General features: G+C 33.4%; 1 protein-coding gene across 3 annotated transcripts in view; it reads left to right on the top strand.

Annotated features, from left to right (window-relative positions):
* The window catches only part of LOC115228653 (alpha-mannosidase 2C1), a 79,399-nt gene that overhangs the window by 57,151 nt on the left and 4,758 nt on the right, over nt 1-17,490 (top strand). For all 3 annotated transcript variants that reach the window (XM_029799199.2, XM_036500422.1, XM_036500423.1), the window contains 3 exons: nt 650-759; nt 3,854-3,933; nt 10,832-10,971. In XM_029799199.2, coding sequence (XP_029655059.1) covers nt 650-759; nt 3,854-3,933; nt 10,832-10,971 — 330 coding nt within the window. The remainder of the gene's footprint in view (nt 1-649; nt 760-3,853; nt 3,934-10,831; nt 10,972-17,490) is intronic.

The following is a 17,490-nucleotide window of genomic DNA, read 5'->3' as shown; positions in this document are numbered from 1 at the left end:
TAGAATGATAGATACTCTACAAAGTTTAGTTAAATATCTTGTCATTTCTGCAATTCAAACTCTATTGTACAGAAGGGTATTTTCTTAAAATGTTAGCTTTTAGCTTAATTAAAATATTTCTGTCAAAACTGATCCAATACTGTTTTGATACATTTCATTTTTTCTGTCTCCCCACCTGCTAGTTATTAAATATTATGGAGGCAATATACAGACTTGTTGGAAATTAAAATTATTAAGCAAGTACTTCACTTCTGCAAGAGATACTCTGAATGTGATGCAAAATGAAGGAAGAATTTAATCATTTCACATGTTAACAAATTACTATCTCATTGTGTCAGTGATGTACTCAAAGGGAATGAAAAACATATTTCTGTCTGAGTAACATTACAAAAGTTTCCAAAATAGTGTTGCAAACTATGTCTGATTATCTTGGGGACTTACATTCTCACTAACAATGAGCTTGATTATTTTATAGTTGCTTGCTGCTTGCTATTTGTGGGTAGTTGTATGGCAGAGTAATCACATTCAGATCTACAAAAATTTCACATCATGCCTGTGATGTACTATTATTTATAGTAATAATTTAGAATACTAATTTTATAATAATTTGTCCTTACTTGTTAATGTTTCTATTTTCTTATCATATAAGGTGTGTGGTCATAAATGGGCTGACCTTTCTGAATATGGTTATGGTGTTGCTGTCCTTAATAATGGGAAATATGGCTACTCAGCCTTTGATAATGTGCTGCGTCTTTCACTGTAAGTATAAAAGCTCTCTATTTCTTTGTAAACTCTCAGTATACTTATCATTGTCCTTAAGTACATGATATGAATGATTTGGAGAAAGGTTTGATAAGTTTCACGAAGTCTTTCATTAAGTATACACAACTATGTTAAATATAATTATACTTGTATGACTCTATAGTTTAATAATTGCTAGTTAGTGTTACTCTAATTAAGATTATATATAATATTGTGTATATTTGAACCATTTCCTATTTTTGATTCCAGTATTTATGACTTGTACTAGCATTGTGCATATTAATTAAGATGCTAAGACCTATTTTTATACATTTAAAATCCAATTATATTATTTTCATCAACTCGGCAAAAGAGACCGATAGAATAAGTAATGGGCTTACAAAGAATAAGTCCCGGGGTCGATTTGCTCGACTAAAGGCAGTGCTCCAGCATGGTCACAGTCAAATGACTGAAACAAGTAAAAGAGTAAAAGAGTAAGCTTAGTAACGTTGTTTGTTTATCAATATTATTTGGATTTTGTATTATATTGGGTTTGATCGTTGTTATTATTATTATTATTATTATTAACTAGATTTGTAGTGGACTGTCGGTCGTAGTTGAATGTCTTCATAGTGGATTGTTCATTTGTTCTACTATTTTTCTTACCTTTCTTTAATTCATGAGGCTTAGATGTTTCTCGCATTTTTCATGAGTAAATAGTTTTCGCCATTTTCATTGATAATTTATTCTGTTTATTTACACAAAGTCTTCACACATTTAATTTTTTTAAACACTTTGACCTATATTTTTTACGTTTAAAATTCATTAATATTATTTTCATCAACAAGCTAAGTAACGGTTTTTGCTTATCAATATTATTTGGCTTTTGAATAGTATTGTGTTTGATTATTGTTATTGTTATTATTGTTATTGTTATTATTATTATTATTATTATTATTATTATTATTATTATTATTATTATTATTATTATTGTTTTTATTATTGTTGTTGTTGAAATATTATTTTTATGTATATTTTTTTGACAGTTATAAGTTATGATAGTTATTAATTATGATATCTATTTATTTAGAATGATTTATTATTATTTTTATAAAGGGATTTAACGTATTACATGTAATTTAATTTGAGAATTAGTCTTGTTAGACAATACATTATTTATTAATTAGGTGGTATATTTATCAAGTAGTATTACTTTTACGTAAATTAGTTTTTATATTTATTGATATTTTGGTCAACTATATTATTGAGTGATATATTAAATCTATAGATACTACATATATATTAATTATATAGTTAGTTTATGTAATGGGTGTGTGTATATTTGAACCATTTCCTAGTTTTGATTCCAGTATTTATGGATTGTACTAGCATTGTGTATATTAACATTAAGGTTTTTAGTATTAATTGCTTAATGGGTATTAGACTTTATTTGGATGTTTATTAAATAAATATATTAATTAATAATCTGATTTAATGTATATAGTTTAAAGTGTGGTATTTAGTTTTCACTTAATGTATTTTTTATATCTTATATATATATATATATATATATAGATCTATTTTAAAATTTTCCTATATTTATTAATTAATCATTTTATTGTTGTAGTTATCTTTAACCTGACGAGTGGCTATATTTATATTGAAGTGATTTTACTACTACTGCTAATATTTTTACTATAATCATTTCTTAAATATAGCTACGAAACTTGTGTCGTTATTCTACCAAATACATACATTTTATTTATTATTTTGCACATTACTTAATCTCGTTATATTTTTTATCTTATATTTAATCTTTCTATAATTTGTAATTTTCTAGATGGTGTAATTTAATTTTTCCTTATTGAATTGATAAAAGGTGGTTTTATCTAATTTATATATATATAATATATTTTGTGAGATTTGATTTAGTATTTCTAAATTGAATTTTTGTCTGTAAGTTTGGAATAATATTCCCTCATGTTATTATTATTATTATTATTATTATTATTATTATTATTATTATTATTATTATTATTATCATATATATATATATATATATATATATATATATATATATATATAAAGTGACTGGACAAATTAAAGAAAGTGGCACTCAACATATTTTGTAGGAATTACATATATTATTTAATAACAGTTTGCATGGAAATGAGTCAGGCGCTTATTAAATGATATATATGTATATACATATATATCTTTACTCATGGGCTTTGTACAGTTTTCACCTTCATAATGAGATATTGGTCAGCCAGTCCTAGGTTAAAGTAGAAAACAATTTCCCAAGGTGCCACACAACTGAACTCAAAATCATATCACATGGTTGAGAAGTGAACTTCTTGGTTGCACAGCCATACCTGCTATATATATAAATATGTAACATTGAGAATGGACATAAAATGATGCATGACATTGATGGTTTTTATTTAGTAACTAGTTTACAGATTCAATATAGACTCAGTGATTCTAATCATAACTTTGACCATGTTCCTTTAAAATCAAAACAGAATTAACTCTGCAGCATGGAAGGTGTTTATAAGCCATTTAAGAAACACACAAAATCCATTATATTCACTTCAACATTTAAATTTAATGTGTCAAAATATTTTTGTCCCTTTGAGACTGTGACCTGTTCACTGACAAAATTCCGTGCTGCAGTGAACAAGTCGCAGTCTCAAAGCGACGAAAATATTTTGACAAATTAAATTTGAATGTTGAAGTGAATCTAACAGCTTTTGTGTGTTTCTTAAATGGCTTATAAACACCTTCCACGCTGCAATTGTTTTCATTCCAGCACACAATCTCAGATCAGGTCACTTGCTAAGCAAGTACATCTCCGTAAAAAGAATTAACTCTGCAAAGTAATTACTAAATTAAAAACAAATTCACTCTATTTCCTGAATGTGTGTGCATATCTGTCCCTGAGCTGTTAGAAGCTATAAGAAGCCTCTGTGAGTGTGTGTACATACTATTGTTATATTATTGTTGGTTTAGTTCCAGATAAATGAACTGTTTATTTTCTGTTTATTACTGGCTATTAAAGAACATTTGAATATTTAGTAGCAGTTTAATCAAATCTGTGTTCATCTTTTAGGCTACGCTCTCCAAAATCACCTGATCCTGAAGCAGATATGTTAAACCATGAATTTACATATGCTCTGATGCCACATAAAGGTAATGGTTTATGTATGCTAACTTCTACACAAGACGGCTTCAATGTAGCTGTTGTTTATCTAATATTTAGTTTTCTTTTCTAAGCATCACAATAAAAGTCAGTAATTGTTCAATGCTCCACAGACATCTAGAAATGATATTACATCATTTTATAAAGTTTCATTTCTTCCACCTTTGTATTTTTGTTCAAGCATCCACAACAAAGATGCATTTCACAAAGCTATGCCAAAAATCACTGTTGCCTTTTAGCTTTGATAGGTCCTCAGTTTCATGTTGTGTGTCAGCCAATAATCTCAATACAGTTGAGTTGTCTTCATCCTCTACTAGCGCATGGAAATCTCCAAAATTACTTGATGTTCAACACAATAGCAATGTCTAGAAAAGCTTCCTCACATTGAATGGAGAGGGATGGAATGTGCCTTTAAATCTCCTCTGTGGTCTTGTGCTCACATCATGTGATGTATTGAATCCTCACAAGGTATGTGGTGGACGTACCAACAAGGCAATTTTCAATTTCTTCTTCATAGTCCAGGTTTCAACACTATAAAGAACAATGCTTTCTACACATGCTCTGAAGTGGGGCAGCCTTGTAGACTCCAAATTACTTAATTTCCAGGTATTATGAACACTATGATAGGAGACCCAGGCTTTTCCCTTGTGTGTTAGTCTTTCTTACTGTCAGCAACATAGGACAACAAAATATGGTCGTTCTATATCTATATAAATATATATAAAATTGTCAGATGATGTGCAGTACCTAAAACTTTGTGAAAGCTTCCAGACTGGTGAGATCAATGTGGTTATTGTCTAGCATGATTATCTTTAGAAAAACATGGGCAACAAAAGAATTCCTGGAAAAATAGGGTTACATTTTTAGAGCAGGTGCTAGAAGGTAAGACAGTAAGATTGATGAGAGAAAGAAAGATAAGTAAGCTTGTGTGAAGGGGATAGGTGACAGAGATTATTGAAGAGGTAGAGAGAAGAAATTGTGTATGAGGGAATTCCAGCTATGTTTCATGGTTCGCTACCTCAACAGCTCTTTTATAGGATCCAGTGGCTAAAGACATCATCAGGAAGAACCATGTCAGGTTTCAGCCCCTACTCCTCAACCGTTTTCAACATGGCAGCTCACCCCATTACCTTTTGGAGGTTTCTTCAGCTCTGGTGTTGAGTGCGTTTTTTCTTTCTCCTTTTTTCTTTTGTTCTTTGGTTTCTTCGATGCAGCATCAATGAATGTCAGTGGGTGAATGACCATCCAGACAAATTTCCCTTTCTTCTCTGTGTCTTTTAGCACTCTTTCAGTAGCTTCTGTTCCTCAGAACTTGTTAAGGTGGCAAGCTGGCAGAATCTTTAGCACGCTGGGCGAAATGTGTAGCCGTATTTCGTCTGCCGTTACGCTCTTGTGTTCAAATTCTGCTGAGGTCAACTTTGCCTTTCATCCTTTTGGGGTCGATAAATTAAATACCAGTTACGCACTGGGGTTGATGTAATCAACTTAATCCCTTTGTCTGTCCTTGTTTGTCCCCTCTATGTTTAGCCCCTTGTGGGCAATAAAGAAATAAGAATTTGTTAACTGTATATCTTCTCCATTCAGACTCACTCTTCATCTGCTACTTGAGATTACAGTTGCCTTAGCCATGCATAAGAGAGTTCAAAACATTATCCCAGATCATACAGAAATATGGCATATGCCAGGTGTAAAGTTACACGTTACCCCTAACTATTTACTTCTTTACTTTTTATGCTACATGTCAGCTCATGCAGAACTGATTGGTACTGATGATTATTATCATCAACAACAATCAGATAACCTTTTACATCTTTACTAACTCTTGTCATGGGCAATATCATGCTTCTACTTAATATATATGTCTCAGCAACTTTCAATTGAAACCCAGCCCCTATAATGTAAGGAAAATCAAAGTTAAGGCTTTTACAATGGTTATATTGTATGCCTGTTTGTGTAAGCATACAAACAGGCACACAGTATGACTGTCTATTTATTAGTTGTTTACTTACACCTAACACACTTTCCCATGCACATGCGTAACCCCCCCCCCCTCACATAATTCTTTAACATGTTGATACTGCTTCATTCTTCAGTTTAAAACATTCAAGTTTAGAAATCTTAGATATAACTGATAGTTAAAAGAAAACCATTCAGAAACTGTAGCACCATAAACTGCAGCAAAATTTATTTACAATACCATGAAGAAAATTATTTAATAATTTAATCAAATAATAAAAATTGTAGCAGAAACGTTTTTCTTTTTTTATTAAAAAAATTGGCACAAAATGTCAGTCTACTTTTTTCCCTCTTTTTAGTGTACAATTCACTGTGTACAACTTTCATCATTAATCTTTGTGTGTTTACATTTTGCCCATCACCTTTCAAGTTTTCCTCTACCTCTTATAACCTCTCACATTGTCCAGTGATTTTCCCCTTATTCTCCCCATTCTTTTTGTGATATTTTGCCTATCTTTCTTTTTAATGGTTTGGTCTGCATGAAGCAGTTGTGTCCATGGCCTCTGCAGGAGCTCAGAGACCAGTGAGATGGACACAGTTGTTCTTGAACAACTACAGAAGACTTATGGGTAGGGAGGGAATTCCAGAGGGATGATGTTCCTGGGAAGAAGTACAAGAAGTAGTGATTAGTGTAGCAGTATTTCTATCATCAAAGAACAGTAGTATTAAAGATGTGAACCTTCTTTTGGTCTCTGGTAAATGATGCTGGATACCTGATATCCATTAGCATCTTTTGGAAATATTTGAAGTTGCTGTTTTATCCCCCAAGTTACTACACTTGTTGTTTATATGGGACACTTCATATTGTATGTAGGTGGTTTGGAATTGATTAGTAGGGTTGATCCATAGTACACTAACAGACTCCAACAGGTAGTTTACTGTGGAAGTTGGTTATTAATGAATCTCTCCACTGTTATTCTGTGTTAGTAGACAAGTACTAAGAGAGATCCTGTGTCATTAGGATGTTCACTTCAAATCCTGTGACATCACTGAGTGTGCCATATATTCTGTTTGCCTCCTCACTAGAAGAAGACTGCATGAGGATATCATCTACATATCTGGAGAAGATGACACATGAGTAGCAGTGCTCTATTCCTTCTGTATGTGATGGCTAGGAAACCTAATAGATTTGACATGTTAGGTACTGCTGATGTCACTAAAATAGAAGTAGGTATGTTCACAATAATAATCAGTTGATGGATGATTGACAATGTGAAGCCAAAGTAAGAAATGATGCTCTTTGTTATGAAGTTGAAAGCTAAGAGAGCAAGTTCAATGGTATGGAGGGAAATGATGTCTAGACAAAAGTCATATCTATTATGTTTAAGTGTATTAGAGTTTAGATCATTGAGTCTTTGTTTGGAGCTGTTGATGTGTCCAGGAAAAATAGGGAAAAGAGGTTTGAGGATTTGGGAAAGGAGTTAAGGATATTTTAAATGGAGTCATTCTATGGTGATAAGTCTACTATTTATCTTGGATCCAAGTTTGTGCATCATTATGGTAAAATTTAATTTAATTTTACTGAATAATTCTCTGCAGTTTAAATGGTTCAGTGTGACAGTAGTGACAGTTTCTTACAGCATAGTATTTAAGTATCCAATCACTTGCTCATAGTATGTTTCTTTACAATGATGCAGAATTCTCTCCCTTCATTTAAAGTGTATAGACGAGGTCTTTACATCATAGATATTGGGAGCTGATTATGGGACGGTAGAGTGAATTATTTAGATAGTAGGTAGACATTTAGTTAAAATAGAGATTGGTTTCAGAGCTGACATCAATTTAACTTGTCAAGGATTCTACAAAAGTTAGTTTCTATATCCAAGTTGAAGCTTGTTATTAACTCACTGGGTTGAGATGAATTTTGGCTGAAGCTTAGCTGTTACGGTTGTGTTAGTGAAAAAGACCCAGTGAGACCAGTGACAAATGGTTGAGTAACACCAAAATACCATGTATCTGTGATGTTGATTGCAGGGATGGTATGGCTGTTGATGAAGTTAACAAAGTGACTGTGATAGGAAGAACCAATATGGTTGTGCTTATTTTAAATCTGAAGGGATTTGTGTGTGAGATATTTCTTATTTTATAGTAAAATTGGTTAATATCAGATAAGTATGGCAATGGATCACGTTATAATTTCAGATTTTAATTTTCTGGGATGTATTGATGGAGCAGTACATGAAGGTATCATAGAAGCTTTTTAAGCATGAAATTTGTGAGAAGCTTAGGAAGCTTTTATAACTCATCAAACAAGAGTATTTAAATGAATGAATGTCCATGAATGTGTTATGTTTGGGATAATATCACTTGACTAGTCCCTGCATTAGGGATGACACTGCATTGAAAGCAGTGTTTTCTGAAATTTATCTGGCAATCAATCTTCACTTGTCTCTGATAAATTGATCAAATTTACCATGATAATAAATTTAGCCAGGCACAGTTTATGTACAGAATGAAAGCTGTCTCTTATTGACATCAGATGCAGTGAAGCAGGAGATAGAAGCATCAACATTATAGGGTGCAATTGGGAAAGAGTTACCCTATATCTTTTATCAGACACTGGACTTATAATATAATCCCAAACTTCTCATCCCCAGAGACAATAACTGCTTTTAAAACTACTGCCATAATCCTTCAGGTGATCCATAGGAAGGGACTGAATATACAGCTGAAATATATTAGCTAGACCTTCATTAACCCTTTCATTACTATATTTCTGACCAAAATACACCCCTTATGTGTTTCAATTAATTTCTAACATAATCATAAATTTAGTCTGGTTTCATTAAACAACTATAACTTTTTTATTTATCAATATATTAACGTGAATTTTGGAAGATAATTTAATGAAATGTTCTCAACCAATCCTATACTATAATTTTTGTCACAAAGTGACTCTAATTGCATGTAGATACAGGTAAATTCAACAAAATATAAAATTATTAAAATTTTGTTCAAACATTGCAATAGAAAATGGGTTATTAGCTAATATTCAATTGGGTATACAACAAAATTTTATGATAGAATTTGTTATTCTGGGTAACTTTCTGATACCCATAATAATATTTATGGCAAAATAGTCTTAATTTCATTTAAGGTTATGGGAAACCACTAACTATCTTTTCTTTCGTTTTGTTTACATTTAGCATAACGGTTCATTTCCACCATAATGATTTCAAATAGGCTCATTCGAAAAAGTAAAAAGAAATAGTCTAAGGCTTTACTCTTCTGGGAAAGTCTGTGGCTTGGTCCAGTTTCTTCAGAAAAATCACCAAAAGAAACAGTTTTTAAATTTTCACTCCATTCAGGTGCCAATTCATTTTCTTTATCGCTGTCGGAGCTCTCGGATTCACTGTTTTCACTTTCGGAAAATGAAACATCAGATTCATTATCAAATACCACGTGCTTTTTTTTTCAGTCATAGAGTTAGATTTATGAAGGTCTTCAGTAGAAAATCCTTCGAATTCTGACTCGCTGCTTGATATAATGAAATTCGTATCCATTTTTTGTCAGAATTACAAATTTTGAAAACACAATAGGAACAAATTTCGGAAAAAAAATCTCCCAAAATTCACGGAATTAAAATTACACTTCGATTTTTGTACAAAACTGTAGTTGAACTCTTTACGAAGTATATGTATTTTCACGAATGTACTAAAGAGATTTGCTCTGATATTCTCATTTAAATATGAATAGGTAAATTCGGGCAGCTTTGGGCGGTTTGGTCACATTAACCAAAATTTTTTTAGGGCGGTTTGGTAACGAAAGGGTTAAGAAAATTTTTGTTTGGGAATCAAGTTATAATTTCACCCCCATACACACACAACAATGACAATGTATGCACACTAACCAATGATCCCCATGAGTTTTTGTAGACTTATATGGACTTATTTAAATATTGTGTAAATAAACATATAGGATCCTGTAGCAAAAGTATTATTTATAAACTGCTCTTTTATGATAATGACCATCATATAAATGCTTCTTCTGTTAGACAAAAAAAAATGCTCTAATCAGGCGATTATAGTCACCATCAAAGCTATAGAATAGAATATTGACAATTAAAAGATTAAGGAGACTATCCTTATTAGTATACTAATGCCACCTGCCAACAAGAACAGCTGCATGGTGCTAATTGGCACCAATCTGTATATGATAAACATATCTTAAAATTGAAATGTAACAGTGTAAACTGTTCTTTTAGTTTTGCTTTTATTTTCACTCATCTGACATGCATTAGGGCGGCTTTCTAAAACGAGTCCATTGTCATCAATGACAACCTATCCATTATCGTCATCATTGCTTTCCATGTTGGTATAGGTTGGATAGGTCACTGTGATTTGAGTCAGTTCTCATCCAGAACTACTGCTCTTCTAGATGGGTTTTCAAATTCATACCAGTCAAAATCAACCACATATAACATGATGGCAACTAAAATGGCTGAGTTTCTTTAAATACTGCTTTGTCTCAGTTGGCAAAATTGTGAAAAAGTTCTTTTCTGCAAGTTACAAATCCACTTAATGTAGCTTTGACAGTGAATCAACCAATGAAAGGCATTCCTCTATTCCTAGGTGGTTTTTGAATTCAGTTTTTGTCACAAGTTCCAATTTTTTCTTCCTATAATATTAGACTTCTGGAATTACCTTTCTGCCCATGTTTTTCTTGCAGTCATCCTCTTAGCTATTCAAGAAGACCATCAACCACACTAACCTTAAATGTCTTGAAATGCCTACAAACACCATAGTCACAGCACCTTCCTCAAGAGCAGCATATACATTCATACACACACACATATATATTCAAACTTACACAAAGAACAAAACACACTGTCACTTTGCTTTACTGTTATTATAATCTTGTTGTCTTTTATAGGAAGTTTGCAGGAAAGTGGTGTGATCAGACAGGCATACAATCTTAACTGTCCATTGATTGTTACAAAATATGCAACTCAAATAAACAGGAATTTCTTGACATTGGACACAGATCAGGTTGTCATTTCTGCAATAAAGAAGGTGAGTTTTACACTTTTATTTTTTCACTATTGCCATAAATTTTTCAGTGGAGGCACAATGGCCCAGTGGTTAGGGCAGCGGACTCACAGTCAGAGGATTGCGGTTTCGATCCCCAGACCGGGTGTTGTGTGTGTATATTAAGCGAAAACACCTAATTCTCCACAAGGCTCCGGCAGTGGGTGGTGGCGACCCCTGTTGTACTCTTTCGCCCCAACTTTCTCTCACTCTTTCTTCCTGTTTCTTGAGTAACGCTGCAATGGACTGGTGTCCCGTCCAGCTGGGGGAACACATACATCACAAAAACTGGGAAACCAGGCCCATGAGCCATGCTAAGCTTGAAAAGGGCGCATAAATAAATAAATATATTTTTCTAAGTAACATTCAAAGTTGAAAGTTTCACTTCATCCCATGACTCAGTTATGTTATCTACAGCATCCGTTATATTGAACTTCTTCCAGAAGTCTCTAACCTCTGACTTGAGATACAAAATCACCACTTTCTACTCTCTCACTTCTCTCTCATAAACACACAAAAAACTCTGTTGTGTTAGTATAAAAGATATATAGCTACAGGCATTGCTATCAATCTAAAACTATTATCACTGTCACTTATTAGTCATTCCAAATTTGATGGTTTGGTACTGGTTGTGGTGATGCTAGTTGTATTCATCATCATCATCATTTAACGTCCGCTTTCCATGCTAGCATGGGTTGGACAATTTGACTGAGGACTGGCAAACCAGATGGCTGCGCCAGGCTCCAATCTGATCTGGCAGAGTTTCTACAGCTGGATTCCCTTCCTAACGCCAACCACTCCAAGAGTGTAGTGGGTGCTTTTACATATCACCGGCACAAGGGCCAGTCTGGCGATACTGGCAACGGCCACGCTCAAAATGGTGTTTTTTACATGACACCTGCACAGGAGTCAGTCCAGCGGTATTCATGTTAATTGTATTGTTGTTGCTCAGCTCAAAGACACTTCATTCAACTTTTTATGATTGTCTTTTATTTTAGATGGATTTTACTTAATCTTGTTCATATAATTGTTACTGTTGTTGTTCACATTATTGTTGCTGTTATTAGGGAGTTGATGGGTTGGTAATGGCAGTCATTAGTTTTGGTGTTAATATTAGTTGTATTGTTGTTGACGATAGATAGTGGCAGCAGTGAAGGTTGATTTTATATTCTTTTATTCTTTTACTTGTTTCAGTCATTTGATTGTGGTCATGCTGGAGCACCGCCTTTAGTCAAACTAATTGACTCCAGGTCTTATTCTTTGTAAGCCTAGTATTTATTCAGTCGGTCTCTTTTACCGAACCACTGAGTTATGGGGAAGTAAGCACACCAACCTTGGCTGGTTGTTAAATGATGTTGATGGGACAAATACAGACAACACACACAAATATATATATATATATACATATATATATATATATGATGGACTTTTTTCAGTTTCCATCTACCAAATCCACTCACATGGCATCAGTTGGCCCGAGGATATAGTAGAATACACTTGCCGAAGATGCCACGCAGTGGGACTGAACCCATAACTATGTGGTTGGGAAGCAAGCTTCTTACCACACAGCCACTCCTGCATCTATATATATATATATATATATATATCTTTATATATATATATATATATATATATATATATATATATAGAGAGAGAGAGAGAGAGAGAGAGAGATCATTCTGACACAAGAAAATATAAAGAAACATCACAAATATTTACAACAAAAAAGATCCCCATCACACTGTGTTTATAGTGATGCACATACAGGCACTCAAGGACACACACACAAGTGTGCACGCACAGACACACACAACACACATGTAGGTATATATCATGATTATAGTTTTATAAATTATTAGCTGCCCTTTCAAGAAGAAAGTATAGTTTTTAACTTGTTAAAAATTCATATAAATTTCCATAAGAGTGAAATTACAGACCATATCCTGAAATAAGTGGTCATACTTTACAATTTCTATAAATGCAAAACCCTGTACCCTGAGGTAGCTCTAATGCCGTAGATGCCTGTAGTCTTCATAACGACCAGGAAACATGAGAAGTAGCTGGTTGTGAACACTGAGTCCTTTCCTGATGGAAAATGCACCACCCAGAATAGATTGCTGATCAGAGACCTGAAGATAAGAGCTAGATGGAATCAGAAACACAAAACAATCATGCAAAGAAAAGTATGGAAGCTGAAAGACACTGCAGCCAGATGTAGGGTCAGAAACAATTATGATGGGGGTGGGGAAGGATAGATAGAGATTTGCAACATGGAGTACAACATGTGACAAACTGTTGCAAGAGATAAGATCTATGGCTTGGGAATGTTCCATCTTGGCAGAATGTGACACAGGGGGAATAGTATGATGGGTAGAACCATAAAAGTTAAAAGACAAACCTGAAAAGAGTAGAAGAAAGTAGAGAGCAAAGAACACATCAAGTAACTAAAAGTGAATCTTTATGCCAGGTATCTTTTAAATAAAATAAATACAATTTCCTTTCATTTGCCTCATTTTCTTTATTTCCATTTATTTATTTATATTATCTATTTTATTTACTTTACTTTCAGCCCTTCTCACTCCCTTTTTTCTTTATACTTTTTCTTAATAACTGTTCCAGTTTAGACCTTGGCACATCTATCTATCTATCTATCTATCTGTCTGTCTGTCTGTCTGTCTGTCTGTCTACTTTTCAACCTAAACAATACTATGCTCTCTCTCTCTCCCATCTATCTGCATATCTATTTATTTGTTGGCTTGCCAAATAATCTAATTCCACCTCAAATACTACTATTCCTTCTGCTCTCCACACCATTGCCCCACTCTCTTTATCTCCCTGAATAATTCATAATGTTTCATAGCTTATTGACCAACCACTTGACAGCAAAATCCTACAATTAACCACAACTTTATTCTTTCCAAACCCATATAACACATACCATATCACACATGCATATATAATCCCCTGACTTTACTAACTTTTAGGGATCTCAACAAATTCTAACATGAATGAAACACCACTATTAGTCTTGTAATAGTCATCATCTTTATTTCACAGTGCTACTGAGAATTATTCTATCTTAAAAACAAATTAGTGTAGATACTCAATTAGAATTGGAAAATATTAGATTTAGACCAACTGAATTTGCCAATAGTTATATGCACCACACATGTATAATATATATATATAATGAAAAGATAAACACAAGTATAAATTATTAGTTCAATGAAGATTTGTAATAAGAGTTTAGAGTGGCTTTTACTTATTAGTGGATGGTTGTCAACTCTATACATGTGGCTAACAACAGCTATTAGTTTTCATGGTTATCATCATCATCATCATCAAGGAGGCAAGCTGGCAGAGTTGTGGGCAATATGATTAGCAGCATTTTGTCCATCTTTACATTCTGAGTTCGAATTCCACCGAGGTTGACATTACCTTTCATCTTTTTGTGGTTGATAAATTAAGTACCAGTGAAATACTGAGGGGGGGGGGGGGTTTGCAAATTTAATTGACTCATTCCCTCCCCCAAAATGGCTGCCCTTTTGGCAAAATTTGAAACCATTGTTATTATTATTATTATTATTATTATTATATTATTATTATTATTATTATTGTTATTATTATTATTATTATTATTATTATTATTATTATTGAGTGAGAGAGCAGTGCAGCCATCAAGGTGACACTGGGGTAAAATATGCAAAGCCCAGTATACCCATCGTGACTATCTGTCTGATAAGGGTACAGCAGGCACATGCATCACAACCATATGTACATGACATGGTGATCTCATATCAAGATAAACAGCGCATGACCTTGCAGGTGGGACCCAGTTATAATTTTTCTTCAAGTCGATTAGCCCATCCCACTCAAAAGGTCCCTGAACAAGGGTTGTTTAAGGATGATGAATAAAACACCCATGTTTCCAAAGGTGAATTATCCAAACCACAAAGAATTTCTCTCAACACATGGTTATGATGCCCCCCAACTACTTTATGTGTTTGTGTGTGTGCGTGCATGCATGTGTGTGTGTGTGCGCGCATGCATGTGTGTGTGTGTGTGTGTGCGCGCATGCGTGTGTGTGTGTGTTCACTCCACACCCAACTTTGTTTCTGCTTGTGATCAGAGCTGCACATATCGTCAGCCACCTAAGGGACATGCTCAACTAGTTAAGCTCAGATGACTGACAAGCAAATCTGTGGTATTGAACAGAATATTTGCTGTAGCCCATCTCTTATACCAAGATAAATCAATGTACATGATAACACTATCAATCAGTTAAGATCAGAAGCTATGAGAGCCACTGCCTGGTATTGCATTAAGGCATTTTATTATTATTATTATTATTATTATTATTATTATTATTATTATTATTATTATTAAGATGGTTTAGTGGCATTTCTTCCAGTCTTCTATTCTGAGTTGTAATGTTGTTGAGAGTGACTTTGCCATTTATCTTTTTGGGAATCAATAAAATAAGTACAAGTCAAGTATTGACTAGTATTGATATGACTGATACATTGATATTGATTGATATGGTTGACTAGCTCCTCCCCACAAAACTTCAGGCCTTGTGCATATAGTAGTAAGAATTATCAATTTTATCAATAATGTGATAAGCTCAGAGAATCATTAGTGTACCAGACAAAATACTTAGTGGCATTTCTTCTTCTTCTTTACATTCTGAGTTCAAATTGTGGTAAGGTTGAATTTACCTTTTGTTCTTTCGGGGGGGGGGGGGTCAATAAAATAAAGTACCTGTCAAATACAGGAGTTGATGTAACTGATTTGGAGACAACTGATTTGTCTCCAACCTAAAAATTACTGGCATTATGCCAAAATTAGAAAGAACTAGCAGTATAGCCCGGCATTGCTCGGGTTTGTTTTCTTTTCGACCCTTTAGAATTGGAAATTTTGAAAAGTAAAAATTTTGCATTATGTAGCTTGTTATTCTCGTTAAGTGAACATTTTTCTGGTTGAAATACACCAAAAAATGGCAACAGGCAATACAGCAGTAAAAAATAGGGATTTTCATAGAAAAAAGCATCTTTTTGATGTAAATAATTTTTGGTCTTAACACGGTCCGATTTGAATTTTTTTCTTTTACGGAAGGAAGAGCAAGGCTTCTTCTATCATACTCTCAATTTTGGTCAACTTGTGCCGGAGGGTCTTGGAGGAGATAGTGTTAGTTGAAGGCTACCAAACATGCCACACACACACACACACAGACAACTTCAGCTTTATATATATAGATTATCTTTATCAGTAGGGTGGTGGACTGGCAGAATCATAAAAGCATCAGGGAAAATGCGTTACTGCATTTGTTCTGGCTTTTTACATTCTCAGTTTAAATCCTACCAAAGATTTACTTTTCATCCTTGCAGTGTCATTAAAATAAAGTACCAGCCAGATAGAATACTCTGATAGAGACTGATAGAATAAGTACTGGGCTTACAAAGAATAAGTCCCGGGGTCGAGTTGCTCGATTAAAGGTGGTGCTCCAGCATGGCCGCAGTCATGAAACAAGTAAAAAAGTAAAAGGGTAAAGAGTATACTGGGGTTGATGATGTCTACTAAGCTTTTTTCCTCAATACTGTTGGTCTTGTACCTAGATCAGGAACAATTATTTCAATCATCGTATTCCTTTACTTTATCATCCTATTCAGTACAATTACTATAATTGTTATCATCATCAAAATTGTTTCTACCATCAAGAAAATACTCACCAATCATTATCTGTAACAACTAATGGAAATCAGTAAAATTTTATCATCAGCAAAATTTTAACATCAGCATCACATACCAAATTATCATATTATTTCAATGCCATTCTTTCTCATTTTCATCATTACAATCAGTTATATCATCATCATCATCACTACCAACATCACAACCATCACCAAAACCACCAGAATTCTTTGCATACACTCCTTTTTTTTATTTTCCAACATTGTAGTTAGGTAGTCTTAGAAAAGTTGTGCCAAACCTATATATTAGCAAATTTTATAGATATGCTATTGATCAATACACTAATTACCTTATTATTAATTATACAACTCAACAATACTGCTATGACTCTTAGAATTTATAATTTAACTCAATTTTATTCCACTGAACATTTGGAATTTCTAATTTTAACTCAAATTATTCCACAGAGCATTTATCAGACACAAGTAACTGTTTAATTGTTTCTAGCAAGACACAGTAACTATACATAGGAAACACAAAAATATTATCTATTTTCATGAAAAACTCAGAATTAAAACTTTTATATTCTTTACTAATACTAAAACCACAGATATACATGTAATGGCCTGAAGTTTATCCAGAAAACTGAGATTCTTTTTACAATGTACAACAGTGTCTACATTAGATTACTGGTCACATATCTAGGACTGTGCAAATGTCAAATGCATACAATCCTTACTGCATCCCAAAAGCTTCTTCAATGTACACGAGTGTCTTGTTTAATTATTGCTCTTATGTCTGTGACAAGGCAGA

The sequence above is a fragment of the Octopus sinensis genome, linkage group LG2 (genome assembly GCF_006345805.1).
Source record: "Octopus sinensis linkage group LG2, ASM634580v1, whole genome shotgun sequence".
NCBI lineage: Eukaryota > Metazoa > Mollusca > Cephalopoda > Octopoda > Octopodidae > Octopus > Octopus sinensis.
This window is presented reverse-complemented; position numbering and strand designations above follow the sequence as displayed.